The sequence below is a fragment of the Diorhabda sublineata genome, chromosome 3 (genome assembly GCF_026230105.1).
Source record: "Diorhabda sublineata isolate icDioSubl1.1 chromosome 3, icDioSubl1.1, whole genome shotgun sequence".
NCBI classification, from domain to species: domain Eukaryota; kingdom Metazoa; phylum Arthropoda; class Insecta; order Coleoptera; family Chrysomelidae; genus Diorhabda; species Diorhabda sublineata.
The window spans coordinates 12,239,272-12,260,898 of NC_079476.1; the positions used below are offsets into that span (position 1 = coordinate 12,239,272).

Consider the following 21,627-nt stretch of genomic DNA (forward strand, 5'->3'; position numbering starts at 1 on the left):
TGAAATGGCACCATTCATTATATCTCGATTATTTATATTTCAACTACTAATTATCTCACCACTCCTGATGGGAACCATTTAAGATATGTTTACCATAAATTAAGTTATCGTTGCTATAAATTTTGTCTATGTTTAGTCTGTCTGTAAGTTTTCTTCAACCCCATTAAGGTATCGTCTTCAATTAATTATTATTAATGTAACAATAATGAACCATAAATATATTTATCTAATTTTATAATTATTATGGTATAAGATAAGAACTAATATATAAACAAGTCTATAACTAATATTTTATTCATTCAATTTGAAACTCGTCTAGTACGCCAGTCAGATTAGTGTAACTAATTGTAACTTTAAATTATCAAATCCTCAGTTTGCTAAATAAATTGATTTTAAAAAGCATGTTGGTGAATTGAGTTATTTAATTTACTAAATTGAAAACGGTGAAGTATTATAAATGAAATACAAATTTCTTGAGTAAGAGTGGATATAAGTCAATCAAATCTTGATCGTTTGAAATATATGCTGATAAATTAATTCCAAAATTTGTTTGTTTAGGATGTATTTTACCGGGAACACGGCAATGCAAAACAGCTGTTTTATATCAAAATAGGCAACCTTTATTGCAGATTACACTAATTTTCTGTATTGGAAAAGTGACTGTCGGTCTGTCAAGTTATACACTCATTTTCCAACATGGCAGAAGTTAGTTGCGATGATTTAATGTTTCGAAAAAGTTGTCGTGTTCGGTGTAAATTTAGTGGTAAAACATTGTGTTAGTGAATATTTACGAAAATAAAACTAATCGCTATGACAGAATTAGCAAAATCTGCACTTAGCGATATCAAACATCCTGAAGAAGTGGTGAGAATGGCTATGAATGATAGCCTGAAATTTGCAGTTCTAATAGGTCTTATAGAAGTGGGACAAGTTTCAAATAAAGAAGTTGTGAACACAGTATTACAATTGGTAAGTTTTCCTAACTCTTAATTTTCAAATCCCTTCTTTTGTATCTGTTCTCACTTTTTGTAATCAGTAAACATAATTACATATAAATAGTACCTACCGTGTAAAACTATATTTTGAATGTCACAATTTATCACCAAATATTGTTTACTGTAGATCTAAAATTATGGTGGAATTTTGAACAATGAGAATATTGAATTTATTATTTACTCCATTTGTGCAAACATATATGAATATTGCAAAGCCAAAAATCTGAATTTTACTTTTTTATGTAACAACCAGACACTTGCTAATTCAGTCAATGCATTTTTTCACTTTGGACAGATTTCAACAAAAAAATCACAACAATCCGTTGTAAGTTTTAATTCTCAAAAATTTTTAATGGTAAATGATATTTTAAGAAAATGGTACTTTATTCTTGATGATTTTTGAAAATTGATCTTCAAAATATCTTGTACATTAATAACCACATTTCACTCCTAAATAGTTGAATGTTAGGAAAAATGACTTTGTGAGAAAAATCACAACATTGCTGATTTTAAGGTATATACTCTAAAACAATCATCCTTCTCTTTATCTTTGTTACATATAAAATGGAATTTCTTGTTTAAACTTTTCAGATTGTTTTTACAAACATTGATAGCTGACTAATTGTTTTTGTATTTTAACACACCACAAGTCTATCTTTTGTTGTTAGACAAATAAGACATATATGCAAATTAACTTCTTCACTTACTATCACTCCACTGTCTTTTCCATGTCTATCAGCAGTCAATATCACACCTTTAGAATATTTTCAATGGTTCATTTCGTAATACAACTACTACATACATCCATGAATCATTAAATCATGTGTGGAATGATTGGTATAAGAGATTCGCATTTGTAACAGTTAGTTTTATCATTGAACCTTAAAAAAGGAACCAATAAATTGGGATGAACTCCGGTGTAATAGTGTCTTTCTCACATTTTATTACAAATAAATTTTCTTTTCAATTATTTTAGGATAGCAAAAAGATATCCAGTTATAAAGTACTTAAGTATCATCATACTATATTTTTATGAAAGTAAAATTTTTTGCATTTAGTTTCCAGTGATTTTTGAAATTTTCTCTTATATCATCTTAGAAATCTCAAAATACTTTGCAGTTTCTTTTGGTCACTTTAGTAATAAATTTTTGTATTAACAATTAGTTTTCAATGTACTGTACTTTATATGCTCATCTTAAATTCTACATGCATACTATAGAGTGAGAGCCTGTAGCAAAATTTCCTGCCAGTCAGTCAACTGAATAAATTGTTTTTAGAATATTAGTACTTACCATTGCCAATAAGGAAATGTCCCCCTGTCTGGTCTGCCTTTGTTTCATTTATGAATATATCCTCTCTATGATACATTTTCTGAACACCATAACTTCCCCGATAGAGTAACACCTTGAAACTATGCTTAAAATTCAGTTTTAAGTGAAGTGTAATCTATAAGTGCTTAATTAATTCCTGTCCAGATATCTTGGTACAACCTTTTTTTTAGATTTTTTTGTTGCCCTTGTTTATAGATCATCCAACAGCATAAAATGAAAACTTGATTAATGTTTAAATATTTATATACAAAAAAAATATTTCTGCTTCATTCATACTTGTTTGTAATACCTGGCAAGAAGCTTTTTACTTCCCCAAATCTCACATTTCTACTAACAGTTAAGAGGCATGATTCATCCCAGGTATGTTGAAAGTAGGAATGACCGTTAGGTATTGTCATAGGGTCGCCTAGACTTGTCTTGAATGCTTGATCCATGCTATTAAGTGAGATATTTCATCAAAACAAGTTAATAAATAGTGACACTTTCTATGCTTGACACCAACATTAAGTGTCTTAGTTATAGTTATTCGACCAGTCCTGGTACAGTACACACATATTCTGCCAAGTGTCAAATAATTTTTGGAGTATTTTTCTTCACTTTATACTAATCAAAAAGTATTACAAAACAATAAAGAATGTTATTGTGCTTATTGTGTGGTCATGGTAGTACAGTTGTAAAAGAATTTGATTAAGTGAAATTTGAAAAGGCTAGTATGGTCATATTTCGTATATGAAACATGAACATCATAAACTTGATTTTCCTACAATAATTCGTGATGCTCGATATCATTCATGTTATGGAAAATTTGATATACTGAAAGCGATGTATAAACAAGATTTTGAAAGAATTTTACAATCAGAAGGTGTAAGTATAATTACAGAGATATTTATAATTTTTTTGAATAATATTCATAGTACTCCTTGTAATGTTATCTCACTCAGATACAAACAATTCTCCTGACGTTTGGTGAAACAACAGGATTAATATTATCTAAAATATGTAATACAAATTCATCTCAAATACAAAATTATCTTTGATCAATCTTTTGTACCTTTAATGAATACAGAATGATGGTATTGAAATAATACGCTTTATACCATAATAGGACCATCACAAAAAAGATGAAGCCATTTTTATGAAACGTGATTAATGTAAAATTTAAAGAAGCTTCAAGTTTAAATTACAAACAAAAATCAATGTTTTTATTATGAAAATGTTAATAATGGCATAGTACAAACAGTTGAAGAAGATTTCGCTTGTGATCATGAAGAGGTCAATACTCGGATCATATACCAAGTAAATTGCCAGTAGATAATAAAGTCATAGTTAAAGTGTCTGACACTGATATTCTCTTCATTATATTCAATAATATTCACAAATTAATACAATTAGGAATATATTTTAAGTATTATGGGATTTAAGATCCATATTATTAATTTTATAAATTGTAATAAATTAGCTGAAATACTTGATGATCTTGTGTCTCGGGCTTTACCTGCTTTTCTCATGTACACAGGATGCAATAATACTGCTAGTTTTTACAGGAAAAGAAAAGTCCTGTATAAAGAATTTTTATGAAATTATCCAGTTCAAAAAATGTTTGCTGATTGGAACAATATCTTAAAATTCAATTATTTCACAAGCATGGAGATTTTACAAAAATATACCTGTAAATTGTAAGGTATCAACTGTAATAATGCAAAAGAAATACGATTGTTAATGATACGTACAATAGTGATTATTATGATCATAATGAGAAATACAAATACGCTCGAGTGTATGTTTACAAATATGTAAAATTCGATTTAATGTAATGTAAGATATATGTAATAGTATTATCTCTATATTTACTAAAGTGTTCAAATAAATGTATACTTCTTATAAATAAATTGCTATTATTCATTCAATAATTATTTATCCCTAAATTTATATGTAATATTTTATATCAATCATAGCATGAGATTTGGGGAGGTAAAACGCTTTATTTCAGGTATTAATAATAAATAAATAAATATTAATGAAGCAGGTATATTTTTTTGTATATATAAATATTCAAACTTTAATATAATGTTTAATTTTATGCTGATCGGTAGAAAAATACGTCATAAAAAATCGAAAAAAAAAAAGATTATGCCAAGATATACGGACGGGATTTAATTAAGCACTTATTTATATATTTTTCTCCCTCACTTAAAACTAAATTTTAATAGTAGGTTCAAAGTGTTACTCTATCGGGGAAGTTATGGTTCTGAAAATGTATCATAGAGAGGATTTAGTCATAAATGAAACAATGCCAGACCAGGCAGGGGGACATTTTCTTATTGGCAATGGTAAGTACTAACATTCTTGAAACATTTTTTCTGTTGACTGATCGGCTGAACATTTTGTTGCGGGCTCTTGGACTACTACTGTATCAATGTAAATAAAGATTCTGATTTTTACTTATATAAATTGTGTGACCAGAATCAGTAAACCTCTTTATTTTATTTGTTTTTTTTATGGCAGATTTGAGTATGTCTAGTCTATATACTATACTTTTACCTTTTTTTATTTCTTTTACTTTTTCTTTTTTTTTTTTTAGATAAGAATTCTCATTATCAAATCAAAAAGAAAACTACCAAGTGAAACGATGAAGTGGGAGATAATTTAGGTTAGGTTATATATATTAGAAAGCACTAGTATCATTAAAGAGAAATATTCAAAACTGGAATTTATTTTTTCTTATTCATTCCATTGCCTAAGGTAATATAGTTTTCAAAAAATGATTTAATCTATGCAGAAGATGAAAACCAAATTTTTTTTCACAAAATCGTAAGCTCACAAAACATAGGTAACATATTCAATGTCGAAAATTTTATTGAACCGTTAATAGAAAAAAAAAAAAAAAGAAATTACTGATTACTACACAAAAGAATATTCACATTATGATTGAAAAAAGGTTGTTTTGGGACAAGAATATTATAGTAAGGGGCAATTTCTCAATTTTCCCTAAAAATTATTGGATATAGTAAATTTAAAATCCCATGGTGCAGACTAGAAGCGTCTGTCTCAATTATATTTCCTTTGAGCTTTAAGTCCATTTCCAAGAATGGATTATGTGCATACATTTGGTATCATTGTCATCCTTGGCGGTGGTGTGGGTGCTGAACACCATGATAAATTACGTTGACTATTTCCTTCGAAAAATTTAAGCCAACCAAAAAGCTGTAATATTTTATGTTTACCTAGCAACGATCAAATTTCAGCGATAATACTGCACTAGTGCAAATTATCGATAATTTGCACTAGTGCCAAATTTTCGTCTAGGATTAATAAACATCATTTGGTTTTAATTTTATATTTTAAGAAAAGGAACAATTATTGTTTATTTTCAATTAAATTTTTCTCAGGAAATAGTCTGCTAAAATGCCCTCTCGTGCATGTCAAATTGTCTCATAATTTCCTCTCGTGCGCATTCGCGCACTCGAGAAAATTAAATTATCGACAATTTGACATGCACTCGGGACATTAATATTGAATAAATATGCAACACAAGCATAACAAAAAAACTTAGGAGAACAACCTAACCTAAACTACTCTAATGTCATTTATAATCCAACCTAAAATAATTCAAAAACAATTTGAATTGCAACAAGAATCGACAAACTTCATATTTATGTCACGTGTTATTTTGTACATTAATTATTTAATCGTAGGAATTTGAATATAAATTTAAAAGAAAAACATTTAAAGACACTGCAATAGCAATTCTCAATTTTTATTATCTAGATTTTAGTTCTCTTCTGTTTTAAATTTAGTTTTTTTTCAATAATTTTTGAAAGATAAAAATTGACGTTTCGACTTTTCTTCAAATCTTTATCAAAATATGATATTGACACTGACAATTTGCTAATTTATATCAATCACCTGCATCATGAACATAAAAATAAAATCAAAATAGAAATTCATTTTTTTCTTAGTTCTTATATTTCAAATATTATTATTATTACCATTAATTAATAAAATTATTTCTACTTTTATTAGAATTAACAAAATAGAGCTATAAATTTTACTTCAACTATTTAGGTCATTTTTATCATTTATAGCTTTTGCTTTCTTATGAATATAAACCATTTAAAAAAATTCTTTTTTGTGTATTAGATTCCGTATCAAAAATGTTTAATCTCTAATTTTTCTTATTAGAACAAATTTCTATTTTGATTTTATTCTTATGTTGATGTTCATGATGTAGGGATCTTTGATTAATATATATATATATATATATATATATATATACAAATTGTCAGTATCAATATCATATTTTAACAGAAAGACAGAAATAAGTCGAAACGTCAAATCTAATCTTTCTTTTAAGAAATAATTAAAAATAACTAATTTTAAAACAGAAAAGACCTAAAATAAAGAATATTTAGAAGAATAAACAAGTGGGCTAAGAAATAAGAAATTAAAGAAATATATTATATAAATATATATGTGAATTGTAAAGAAGTCTTTGAGTGGTTATGGGAACGTGGCAATGAAACACAAAGTGGACTAATTTAATATATTTTCCGAGAAATTTACATTTACATTTAGATGCATATATATGTATATATATATATATATATATATATATATATATATATATATATATATATATATATATATGCATCTCACCGACAGTGAGTGTGTTTTAGTGTCAACAGTGTTCTTGATGGTAAGCATCTCATTTTAATTTTCTATTTTAATCATTTTATGTTTTTTGTTTCAGCTTTTAATTTCCTCGGTGAAATTCCAAGGAGTAGGCAGATTGAGGCCTTGGAATCAATCAAAAAAAGGGGTGATTCGTTGCGTGGAGTAGGCGGATTGAGACCACGGAATCGGATCACTTCTTATCAATGAACGAATAACCACCCTATCCCCACCTTTCTCTTGATAATGGCTCCAAAGTGGGAGCCGAAACGTCCAGAATTTTCAAAATTCCAACGCGGTTCAACCCATGAATGTAGTTCTGTCTTTCATAATCCTCAGCGCTATATATATATATTCGTCGAAACGTCTATTTTGTATCAATCAAATTATTAAATAAAACTAATTTTGAAACAGAAGAGACCTAAAATCAAGAACATTTAGATGCATTAATATATCAAAAGGTCTAAGAAATAAGAAATTGAGGAAATTTATATATATATATATATATATATATATATATATATTGTTATGGTATGATAATGTGTAATGTTTATTTTTATAAATTTTTTTTTTTTAAATAAAATCAGATTTTAATTTGGGCGCCATTAATAATTATTTGAATTTCTTTATTTTATTATGTTATTATTATTATTTTTTTTTATTCTCAGGGTATTATATTGTGAGGTCAAATTAAAAAATTTTATTGCGATAAATTGTTATGGTTATAAGGTCAGATGATAATAGTCTTAAGACCGGGTCTGTTCTTTATAATGAATAAAATATTCAAAATATACAATTTCTTAACTAGCTATTACAATTATTTTATTTTACAAACATTCATTCATTCATTCATACTCGTAATTACATTCATAAAACTAAATTATATGGAAATGTGAACTCAAATATTTTATACTAAAAGAAATACTTAAACTTAATAGAACAGTACCTTAAGGGTTTGTTATGTTGTATTTTTTTTTAAATTGGTAATTGTTACGGCCTTGCAGAATAAACGGATACTCCACTGTAGTTCCACTCCCGTTCTTTTCCTTTTCACAACTTCTTTATCTTGGAAATTGTCCCTTTGTGAGTATTCTCACTTATTTCACTTTATTTAATTGTTTTCACTAATTTCTTATTACTACACTTATACAATTATTAATTATCAATCCTTTGAATATTTTATGCCTTTTTTATCAAGATTTTAATTTTTTTAAATTTCAATTAAAATTATTTTACTCTTTTTTCTCTTGCCAAAAAAAATTTTTTTCTCGTTGTTGATTTTTTTCTTCCTTCCTTTTTTTTTAAACAAATTTTTTTTCTTTTAACCAATGATATTTATTTTAAAAGTTAGTTACTAAATTGTCATTTCTAAATTTTTAAACTATTGTGACTTTATTCAAATAATATTATTCTATAATTTCTTTGTTGTATTTATTTCATTCCTATGTTATTAATTTTATCATTGCAGTTGTCAAAATTTTTATATTTTATCATTTATAACCTTAAAATTTATGTTGGTATGTCACACAAATTTTTGAAGTTGGTGCTCCTGTTTTTATCTGTCAATTTATGGATTAAATTCTTTGATTATACAGGATTTGTCAAAATTAAATAATAATTTAGAATATAGTGTTGGCCAAAACTTAATATAAAGAATGTTATTTATTTTATTGTGATAAACTGCTCTAAATAACCGAATAACAGAACTGAACTTATTGCTTTATTTATATCTTATTATTGTTTAATAATTTATTTTGGATATATTTATACCATAACAACATTCCCAAAATTTGTTTTCTTGATTTATTTTATTTATAAAAGAAATAAGAAAACCAAATTTTAATTCTTCTTTATAAGTTGTTCTCAGTTATTGTCTTTTATTCCAATAATTATTTTGTGATAAATTCCCAGTTATAATTTTTTTAGTATTAATGAAATATCAATAAATTTATCAGTCATGTCCTTTCGTTTTATGTATAAAATCTATATAACTGATTAACATGGAAGATTCCTCTTATTCTCTTACTAATGGGATCTTTCAAAATGTAACTGTTGATTCCTTCCTCATTACTAATAACGTAAGGTCCTTCAAATGGCAATTGTAGTTTTGCACATTTGTTGTCTCTTCTATTTGGTACCAGTAATGCTTTCAAAATTACTAGATCTCCTTTCTTAAATGTTACTCTTCTTTTTATTTCTTTTGATTTTCTTTTAACAATTTTTTCTCCAGCTCTTTTAATATCACAACAATAGGATTAATGTATTGTGAGTTGCTTCTTTCTATTATTTTATTTTCCAATAGTTCTTTTATGCATTTTCTCACTTGATCTTTATACTTGTATGGAATAGGATAAGTTTTAGCTTTGAAATTCTTAATATCTTCATTGACTTCTATTTTATGTACATAATCTTTTGCAATTCTATTTTCCTTTGAAAATAAATTATTATATTTATTCATTAACATTTTTATTTCTTCTTTTCTATCCTCTGGACAATCCATTATAACTTCATCTTCCCCTTCTTCTTCATCATCATAATTTTTATTCAATTCTTCCTTGTACATATATTAACTACTTTACCTTCTTTCTTCAAAGCTATTATTTCAAAGTTAATCTATGTTCCATCCAATTTTAATCTTCTTTCTTCAATATCTATTATGGCTTTATGTTTTTCTAGTTCATCATATCCTATTATTATTTCTGTCTCAATATCTGGAGCAATTAATACTTGTAAATTAAATTCTTTTCCCTTAATATTAGCGTTTATATTTATTAATCTATTAATTTCACATATTTTCTTTGAATTAGCACCTATTAAATTTATTTTTGGGATTTTAATAATTTTATTTGTAGGAATATTTAATTTATCAACAAAATTTTGATTAATCATTGATGCTTCTGATCCAGTATCAATAAGTAATTTAGCTTCTAAATTGTTAATCAGCCCATTTATAATAATTAAACTATTATTCCCATCTGTGTCTATATTTTCATTTATTTTTATAAATTCATTTGGATTTTCATATTTACAAATATATAGATTTTGCTTATTTGATGTGTGCGTATTTAAAAATTTTCATTGTCATTTATTTGTTCAGTTGTCTGTCTTGTATTTTCCCTATATATTTGTGCTGTATGTAATCTTGTCTCATTTATATTTGTTACATCATCATCTCTGCTTTCTGATCTATTTCTTCTATCTTGATTCATTCTTTGAAAATTTACTCTTCTTGTCTCTTGATCTCCATTTTCTCTTTGCATATTTCCTTCGGAATTTCTACTCTCCAGTCCTCTATATTGTCTATTGTTCCTGTCATTATAATTATTTTGTCTGTATGAATCATTGTTGTTTCTATTGTTAGTATTAGTATTGTAGTTTCTGTTATTGTAATTATTGTTATTATAATTATTGTTATTATTAATTTGTGCATTATTATTATAATTTCTATTATTATTAAATCTATTATTTGTCCAATTGTTATTTTGATTGTTGTTTCTCTGATTATTTTCATTGTTTCTATAATTTGTTCTTATATTTTGTTGTGAATTTTCATGTCTGATCAAATTTCTCTCTACTCTTTGTAGATACATAGATAATTGATCCAATTTTCTTATATTTTGTATTGCAATGGTCTCAGCCAATTCTGCCTTGAAATGCCTTGCTATGAACATAACGATTTCCTCCTCAGGGATTGGTGGTTCCAGATATTGTGTCATCGCATGTAGTTGGATTGCATAATTGTTTAAACTATGGCTTCTATTTTCATCAAACTTTCCGAAATATAATTGTTCCCTAATGGTTGATTGAGTATTTTCCCCCCAGAAATATTGTAAAAATGCCGTTTCAAAATCTTGAAATTCCGACATATCTTTTTCCCTGGCAGAAAACCATATTAACGCATGATTTTCTAAATGATCTCTTATTATTTCCTTTGTGTCTTCAATATTATTTATTCCTCTTATTCGATTTTTCAAAATTCTTATGAATATTTTTGGATGCAGTTTTTTAATATTTCCATCAAATTTTTGACTAGTTGCTCCATAAATTGTTTTTACTCCTCCAACATATTTCATACTCATTCATTTTTTCTCAATTTGTTCTATTTTTCCTTGTATGTTCTTTATTTCCATTTTAAATTCCCTTTTTGTTTTATAATTCTCTTCTTCTGCTATCTTAAAATTCATTTTTATTTCTTTGTTCATCTCTTCCTCCATATCTTGTATATTTTTATTCGTTTTCATTATTTCCCTATCTAATTTCTTTATCTTCTCAGTATTTATTTCTATTTTCTTACTATTCCCACCTATTTCCATTTTTAATTCATTTTCATTTTTCTTAATATTTTCCATTTCTCTAGATTGTATTTCTTCCACTTCCATTAATCTTCCTAACATTTCATCTCGAATTTCTTGTTTTGTCACTTGTATTTTGTTTTCAGCATAGCTTCTTACTTCTTCCAATTGTTTTCTCATATCTTCTATTTTCTCTTCCATTCTTTGACTATTTCTATTCATTTCTCGTTTTATTTCTTCTTTAGATTCATCCATTTTTTTTATCATAATCTGGAACATACTCATTATATCCATCCTCTCTTTCTTTTTCTGTGAATTTTCTGCTGTTTGATTTTCTATCATTTCTTCTGTTTCAGTTCTCTCTGTTTCTTCATTATGGTCTTGTTCCATATAATGTACTTGGAAATCACCCATTCCATGTCTCCTTTCTTCTTCATCTGATTCTCCTTCTGCTCTTATTTGTTTCCCATCTCTGAGTGTCATTCCTTTTTCCATTTTTCTTGTTTAAATTTGTAATTACTGTAAACTCTTCAATGCCAAATTTTGTTATGTCCAATTTTTTTTTATGCCCAATTTTTATATATGCCCCACGTTGGGCGCCATATTGTTATGGTATGATAATGTGTAATGTTTATTTTTATAAATTTTTTTTTTTTAAATAAAATCAGATTTTAATTTGGGCGCCATTAATAATTATTTGAATTTCTTTATTTTATTATGTTATTATTATTATTTTTTTTTATTCTCAGGGTATTATATTGTGAGGTCAAATTAAAAAATTTTATTGCGATAAATTGTTATGGTTATAAGGTCAGATGATAATAGTCTTAAGACCGGGTCTGTTCTTTATAATGAATAAAATATTCAAAATATACAATTTCTTAACTAGCTATTACAATTATTTTATTTTACAAACATTCATTCATTCATTCATACTCGTAATTACATTCATAAAACTAAATTATATGGAAATGTGAACTCAAATATTTTATACTAAAAGAAATACTTAAACTTAATAGAACAGTACCTTAAGGGTTTGTTATGTTGTATTTTTTTTTAAATTGGTAATTGTTACGGCCTTGCAGAATAAACGGATACTCCGCTGTAGTTCCACTCCCGTTTTTTTTTCCCCACCTTCTTTATCTTGGAAATTGTCCCTTTTTGAGTATTCTCACTTATTTAACTTTATTTAATTGTTTTCACTAATTTCTTATTACTACACTTATACAATTATTAATTATCAATCCTTTGAATATTTTATGCCTTTTTTATCAAGATTTTAATTTTTTAAATTTCAATTAAAATTATTTTACTCTTTTCTTTTCTTGCCAAAACAAATTTTTTTCCCCGTTGTTGATTCTCTTCTTCCTTCTTTTTTTTTATTCATTTTTTTTTTATTTAACCAATGATATTTATTTTAAAAGTTAGTTACTAAATTGTCATTTCTAAATTTTTAAATTACTGTGACTTTATTCAAATAATATTATTCTATAATTTCTTTGTTGTATTTATTTCATTCCTATGTTATTAATTTTATCATTGCAGTTGTCAAAATTTTTATATTTTATCATTTATAACCTTAAAATTTATGTTGGTATGTCACACAAATTTTTGAAGTTGGTGCTCCTGTTTTTATCTGTCAATTTATGGATTAAATTCTTTGATTATACAGGATTTGTCAAAATTAAATAATAATTTAGAATATAGTGTTGGCCAAAACTTAATATAAAGAATGTTGCTTTATTTATATCTTATTATTATTTAATAATTTATTTTGGATATATTTATACCATAAAGATATATATATATATATATATATATAAATATATATATATATATATATATATATATATATATATCAAAAGGTCTTAGACCTTTTGATATATTAATGCATCTAAATGTTCTTGATTTTAGGTCTCTTCTGTTTCAAAAGTAGTTTTATTTAATAATTTGATTGATATAAAATAGATGTTTCGACGACACTTATTTCTAATATTTCTTTTCCATATATTTATAAACCTTTACCATATATAAAATCAGTTACTCCTAAACTTTCTGGAATCTTTAAACAACACAATATTAAAATAGTATACAGTCAAACCCTTAATATTTAATGTATTTTTATTAAAGTAAAAGATAAAACACCAATCAATAAATTGCCTAACATAGTATATGAAATACCTTGTTAAAATTGTGACAAAAAGTACATTGGTCAGTCAAAAAGGTCACTGATCAGTCGGATAACGTCTCACAAGAGTGGTAGCAGATTATATCCTGATAGATGTTCATTAGCAACTCATGTCTATCATGAAGGACGCAATATGAATTATTAATCTGCCAAAGTTTTGACAACTGATAAAAACTACAAAAAACGTTTATTTTAGAAATAACATATATTGCCCAAAATAATCAATGCGTTAATAAGAAAACTGATTTAAATAACCTTAGTGTAATTTATGCATATCTCTTAGTTTTTGAAAAAACAAATTCAACGCCATTAACAACCAACTAACCTCATCTAACCTATAAATTTCAACTTCACTTATAACGACCTAACCTATAAAATTTATTGTCATTTATATTCTAGCCATTGCATATTCAACTTCATTCATAACGTCCTAACCTATTGAAATTTAATGTTATCAATTAATTTACCAATCAATATTGAACATCATTCACTACAACTGATCCTTATCAAACCTATAAAAATTCAACGTCATTCATAATCTAACCAATTAAAAATTAATAAAAATTCCTTTAGTAACCAGAATCAGTATTTCTACAAAAGTCAATTTGAATATTGAATTTTGAATCCTATGAGTTTGAAAATCTATACAAGTTTAAGTATTACAAATAAAGTATAACAAAACAAGTGATGTAGTCGCTTAAAGTTGAAGGTAAGAACAATAGATTCTGGAGGTATCAGATTTTTATCGCAGTCAACACGATCGTTTCATAACCTGAAAATTGGGATTTTTAAAATTTCAAAACTTCGAGCAAAGTTTTCTTTGAAGAGTGGACAGCTCGAGTCAACTTGTGGCTGAATTTTGTCTATGACATGTATACTAAATTCCCGCGGAGCATGAGTTTTTAATTCTCAACTGTTAAGACGTTAGAGTTGATTGAAATTCACGAAAAATGACTAAAAAACACTCATTTTCAGCACGCTGCTATTATTCAAAGGAATTGTCTGAGCCAATCATCTTCATTTACCCTTAAACTACTATCTTTTCCACTATGAATTCACAGCAAAAGTTGATAAAATATCGATTTTTAAAAGTCTTTATTTAAATAGGCTAAAACAAGCACTTGTAAAAATCAAACTCTTGTAAATTTTGTTCTTTGGGACCCTAGAGAAGAGTTTCTCAAAGTTACACCAAAATCTAAATTGAGTCGACTTTGCATTAGACGATTTCATATGGAATGACCCAGATTGTTCAATGTCTCACAATAAGACGCTACATTGATTGTCTCATTACGAGGCTGAAACTCCACTAGCAATACTCCTTTTCTGTCCCAAAAAACTGTGCACATGATTTTCCGGGCAGAAATTGTTTGCTCAAACTTCACTTTTTGAGTGATGATGAATGGAACCCAACGTGAACACAATTTCCGGTCTGTTTTCTCTCACCTTTTCGTCCACTTTCTGCACCAAATCTTCATTAACGACCGAAGGACGCCCACTCAAAGGACAAACTCAAAAGGACATAAATACTATTACTTTCCAACCTATAATGGAAAAAGTGAAAATAAATAAAAAATAAAAACCAATGTAAAAAATGGCGAAATTTTAATCCCACATCAAAAATTTCACGGTTGTGAAATACCAGAATCTTTATCAATCGCAAAAAACGGAGATGCTATCACCACAATCTTGAATGCTACCACAAATCAGGTAAAATTAAGTTTTTCAGAACCACTTCCTGTAGAAATATTTGATAATAATGATTTTCAAAATTTCGAATTAAATTACCTAGAAGAAACCTCTACGCAATGTTTAGATTTGAATAAAATTAGAATCGATCATTTAAACGATGAGGAGAAATCCAAAATACTTAAACTTTGTGTTGAATACTATGACATATTTCATAACGAAAATACACCACTTACTTTTACAAACAAAATTAAACATGAAATACGAACTTCTGACGAAATACTTGTTTATTCTATGACTTATTGATATCCTTTTGATTACAAAAACGAAGTAGATAAACAAATTCAAAAATTTCTTGACGCCTTAACGAAAAAACGATTGACGACAAATACCCTCTACCTAATATAACAGACTTATTAGACAAATTAGGCAGATGCCAATATTTTACAACTTTGGATCTAGTCTCAGGGTTCCATCAGCTCGAAATGGCCGAGAAGAACATAGAGAAAACAGCTTTTAGTACCGAATCTGGACACTGGAAGTTTCTCAGAATGCAATTCGAATTGAAAAATGCCCCGGCTATTTTACAGCAGGCTATGGACAATATACTGCGAGGTATACAAAACGAAAAACGCCTTGTCTACCTTGATGATATAATAGTTTTGTCCAATTCACTCCAAGAGCACATAGAGAGACTAAAATGTGTATTTGATCGAATCAGAGAATCCAATTTCAAAATCCAGTTGGATAGATCAGAATTCCTGATATCCCTTATCTTGGGCATGTAATCACCCCTGATGGAGTAAAATGCAACCCAGATAAAAAGCCATTAAAAATTATCCTATATCCAAGATCACAAAGCAAATAAAAGGATTCATAGGACTGCTGGAATACTATAGACGTTTCATAAAAATTTCTGCCCATTTGACTAAACCACTGACAAAATGCCTAAAAAAGGCGCAAAAATCGAACACAATGACGAATTTCTATCATGCTTCGAAGCATGCAAAAACATCCTGACTAACGATCCGATTCTCCAACATCCCGATTGCACAAAACCATTTAATCTGACCACAGACGCCAGTAACGTAGCCCTCAAGTGCCTATCGGAAAAGATCTTCCAATTGTTTATGCATAACGGACACAACGATTCCGAACGTAATTATGATACTACGGAAAAAGATCTCTTGGCCATTGTGTGGGCCACAAAATACTTCCGACCTTACTTATATGGCAGAAAATTTGCCATTTTTGCGATCACAAACCACTCCAATGCTCCAATGCTCTTTTCTCTAAAGGACTCAAATTCCAAACTCATTAGATGGCGAATCAAATTAGACGAATTCGATTATAAAATTGTATACAAACGTGGAAAAGTTAATACTGATGGAGATGCACTATCCAGAATTGAAATTAATACCAAAGAAACTCTCAATGATCAAGAATTTTGGAAAAAAATTGATGATATTTTACATCGCGATTTAGATTTCGATCACGTACCATTTTCATCCCAATCATAACGATGCCTCAATACACCTTCACCAACTAGAATCGAAACTCAGCTGAGAATTCCGACGATAGAAACAACTCAAGAAGAAAACCCTGATCTAGACTCCTTGATAGTAAATCTGGATACTGACCCAGACAATGAAAATTCACCGACAACGAACTCAACTAACAACAATCCTGACTATGCAATACAGCATATAACTCCTGACCGTCAAAAAGAACTCAACAACGAGACAAACAACGTAGACGATAACGAATCTCTTGCAATGCATTCTAATTCCGACGAAAATCCGGTAATTGGTATTCCCATCGCGAAATGTGCAGTTAACACAGGACAAAATCAAATCATAATAAGTTCTGTTTTACATTCAAAACCTAAAATTAGAATCATATTCAAGAAAAAGAAACGAATCACAGTACAAATATCAAAAAATAATCTGGAGCAAGATGTAATCAATTTTATTAAAGAATTCATTTCTCTAGGTATTAAATATATGCTTATTTCAAAAGCCCTGAATTGTACGAGCCGCTTTCAACAGTATTACAAAAATATTTCAAATCAAATTTAATTCGACTGAAACGTTGTATCACAAAATTAATAGATGTAACAAACCCGGAAGAAATCAAAACTATCATTCAGGAAAAACCAACCACCGAGGAATAGATGAAACCTATTTTGAGACTAAAAGAAATATATTATTCGCCTAACCTAAAAGAATGCATACAAACATTTATAACCGAATATGAAACTTGCTACCAGTGTAAATATGAACGAAACCCAGTGCACATGCAATTAAATATTACTCCGATCGCTTCGAACCCTTTCGAAATCATTCATTTAGATTATTTCACAATGGAACAAACAAAATTTTGAACGATTATTGACAGCTTTTACAAATACACCCAAGCGTATCATATAAATTCTGCTTCCGGAACAGAAGTAGTAGACAATCTTATCAAATTCTTTTCCCACCACGGCATACCGAAGCAAATAATAGCTGATAATGGCACTGAATTCAAAAATTTGCTGTTGTCAGAACTATTAAGCCTTCACAAAATTCAAGTTCATGTTACCTCTCCCATTCATCCTAAATCTAATGGGCAAATAGAAAGACTTCATTCAACTGTAGTATAACACATAAGACTCTCAAATACTCAAGGCTTCTCAAAAACTCCAATTAAAATTAAAATGTTATATGCAATAATTGCTTACAACCATTCGATTCATTCTAGCACAAAGATGAAACCAATAGATATAGTAAAAGGACATATTAATAACAATGACGTTTATGATATTGATATAAATAAAATACTAAATGACTACATCAATAGTCATAAAGAGAAAAGAAATTGTACTCAAAAATTAATTCCGACTTAGTTAATCGAAAGGAAAAAATCGCTAGTACACTTAATAAGAACCGGCACAAACCAGAAATATTTACGCTTGCTCAGGAAGTGTATCCAGGGTGAGTCGGGAGGAACGCACCAAACTCTAGGAGTGTAATATACACGTGAAAATAGTGTAAAAAAACTCACATGCTCTTATCCGATTTTCATTTGTTTTCAAATTATAGCATATTAACAAATAAACAATTTATCACATAAAAATTAATCTTAATCATAGCGTTCTTTCAATAAAGGTTCAAAAATACCGCCATTGACTTCTAAACATTTTCTGCTTCGTCTACGAAGAGCGTTTATTGCTGTCCCAATTGATTCATTTCTTTCTTCTTTAATATGGGCTGCAGTATTCTCAATTCGTCTAATTAGAGCATCCCGTGTGTTGTGTGTCCACTTTTATTTTGTAGACTTCATTTCTCATCCAGCCTCATAAACAAAAACCTAGTGGTGTGACGTCTAGAGATCTTGCAGGCGAATTAATGGGACCTACACGACCAATCCAACGCCCTGGAAAACGTTCGTCCAAATGTTGCTTGACCTGACGAGCGACAGTGCAAGAGCTCCATCGTGCTGAGTGCTAGTACATCTGCATTCTAATATTTACAGGAACATCCTCTAGTAGGCCTTGTAATGTAAGTCATTTTGTAAAAAATTTAGGTAGTCTCCTGTGAGACGATTCTCCAGAATGCCAATTAGATAACTGTCAACCATACCACACCACACGTTTACAGAAAACCGATGTTGAAAATTGCTTTCGACTGTTGCCCTCACGGGTAAATGTAGATTCATCCGTAAAGAGTATACTCGATACAACACGATGATTATTATTTATCCACCGACAAAATTCCGTAATCCTCTGGTTGTAGGTGCTGTACTCTCTATACGTGATAAGGATATAAGCCTTGTGAGTTAGTAGTTGCATCTTCTCCTGCTAGATGCAGAATATTTTTTACTTCTACCAAACCTTGTCGAGTAGCGCGTTCAGATAATATGTTAGCACAATTTGTTGAAAACTCTAATAAATACGTTTTTATCAGGATATCTTTGGTGTGGAAAACGTTGACGGTATTCTTCAGCAGCAGCTGTAACATTTCGATTACCGAAAACATAAACAAACACCATATTTACATATTCTAAATTTGAATAAGTATCTGGCATTTTGCACCACTAACAATCAAATAAATTCAAAATTAAACATTCAGTTACTGTTCACTGTACACTGACAGTTCATCAAAACGTCAGAATCATCAAATGCCTTTGAGCCTCGAACATGGCATACTTTGATGTTAAAATTCAGATTTAAGTGAACATTTTTGATCACTCCATAACTTGAAAACAAATAAAAATCGGATAAGAGCATGAGTTTTTTTACATTTTCACGTGTATAATACACTTCTAGAGTTTGGTGCACTCCTCCTGACCCATCCCCAATATAATTCAAAACTGTCAACCACGCACATAAAACAGTATAACCGGAAATAGGGATAAGGTACATATGGACAATATAAAACGCCCCCGAAAAAAGACTTTTAAATTCTAAAAGATATAAACTATTTAAAATATTCTTCACATTTTTCAAAACTTAGTAACTATGGAACTCTGGAACTCCAGGATAAAATAACAATTAGAAATCTAGTTGACAACCCCGGGCTACTACCCCTCAAATTAGGAACTGTAATAAATTGAAATGTATAACTATGCACTTATACATTACTATGATTTGAATATTCCGATAACATACCCCAAAAGTCAGTTTAAGGTGATAATACCTCAAAATAAATTTTTAATTACCAAAGGCGTTAACTTTGCATATTCAATCAAGAAGAAACTAAGTACTTGACAACTGGTACTTATCTTTCGGAAGTACCTTTGGGATGTCAAGTAATAGCACATAATACACTTCATAAAGATTCAAAAATTATATAGCAGCTTTAGCCAACCGATATTGCTGTTAAACCTGGATAACAGTACTCTTCATCCAACATCATCAAACTTCGACTTCCATCTAGAAGAAATAGAACTCGACAACCTTCAACCTTTAAAAAAACGAATTCATAGAAAACCAACCCAAGTTAATATTTGGAGAAGTTTCAAAAAATCCTAGCATATGGACTTTTTAGTTTTGTATTTTTTTGTATTTACAAGAAATGATTATCGACAACTTGTAAACCCCGCCGAAGAAAATTCTTCTCAGGTGGACCATTCTACGGTTCAACTTCCTCGCTAGCTGCGGAAGTTGAATTTACGAGAGGAGGAATTATCTCGACCATTCCCACACATTTGTAGTTAGTCAGTTGTGGTCATTTACAATCAATTGTAATCATTTTATAATTAGTTCGTGTAAAATAAAGTTTTTAAAAAGTATATTCCAAGTTAATAATTTGAAAGTCATGGTTCGTTAACGCAGTTTTATTTTTTTTTATCGTATTGATGACCTTTTAGTCTATTTTCTAAATATTGAGAGGCACTTGATATATAATATTACTTGTTTTGTTTTTTGGTGTTTTAGATTTTAATTTAGTGAAGTTTTTGGATAACGTATTATGTCCTCTATGAACTATACTAATATCATATTTATTGAAATAATTCGATAATTGTTGGGAAAGTCCTTGTACATATGGTGAGGAAAAATGTTTTATATTTTGATGTTCAAGAAAATTGAATCTATTATTTTGGTCGACCTCGATTTAATTGATTACTGCTATATATTTGATATGTGAGGACCAAGGAAAAATTCATTTTTCTTATTAGAACAAAGTTCTAGTTTGATTTTATTCTTATTTTGATATTCATGTTGAAGGTGATCTATTGATCAATATAAATACGCAAATAGTCAGTCATATTTTGATAAAGACTTAAAGAAAAGTCGAAACGTCAATTTTTATCTATCTTTTAAAATTATTTTAAAAAATGGAAACAGAAGAGAGCAAGAACACTTCTGTTTTAAAATTAGTTTTTTTAATACTTTTTAAAAGAAAGATAAAAATTAACGTTTCCACTTTTTCAGTCTTTTTGATAGACGTCAGTGTCAATATAATATACAGAATTAAAAATGTGATATAATTTGGATAAAATATGAAATAAAATTTGGTTAAAATTATTTTTTTAACAATACCAAAAAGTAATGTTACAATGTGACTTTGATCATTTTGGTTAATACAACTCCATTGAATTTTTTTATAAAATTAACTGTTGAATGAACGAAAAAGCTTCTATTCGACTGGGAATAATAAGGTTAACAAGTTGTTCCCTCACGACCCATTTCCTCATGTTTCTAGAAAATAATAACACAACTCCACGTTTCAGTATGATATTGTTCAAGCAATATTCACCTATTAATTCCCAATGGAAATGGTCATTTTAGAATTTAGAAGTATTTTTCATTCTCCATATTATATTCAATACGGTCAGATCTGAATAGGTAATAAAATATCCATATCTCTATTGATTTTAATTGAATTCATTTTGTATATTTTTATGCAAAATTTGTCGTTTTTGTTGTTAGGGTTCAACTTGTCGTTTTTCAGTACGTATATTGATGAGAAACCTAATTT

The 21,627-nt window shown here is 28.4% G+C and overlaps 1 protein-coding gene across 1 annotated transcript in view; it reads left to right on the forward strand.

The window, feature by feature from the left end:
* The first annotated feature begins 457 nt into the window (after window positions 1-457).
* Window positions 458-21,627, forward strand: part of LOC130440979 (neurobeachin) — a 747,233-nt gene continuing 726,063 nt past the window's right edge. Inside the window, exon 1 of the mRNA XM_056774400.1 lies at window positions 458-969. Coding sequence (XP_056630378.1) covers window positions 811-969 — 159 coding nt within the window. The 5' untranslated portion in view covers window positions 458-810. The remainder of the gene's footprint in view (window positions 970-21,627) is intronic.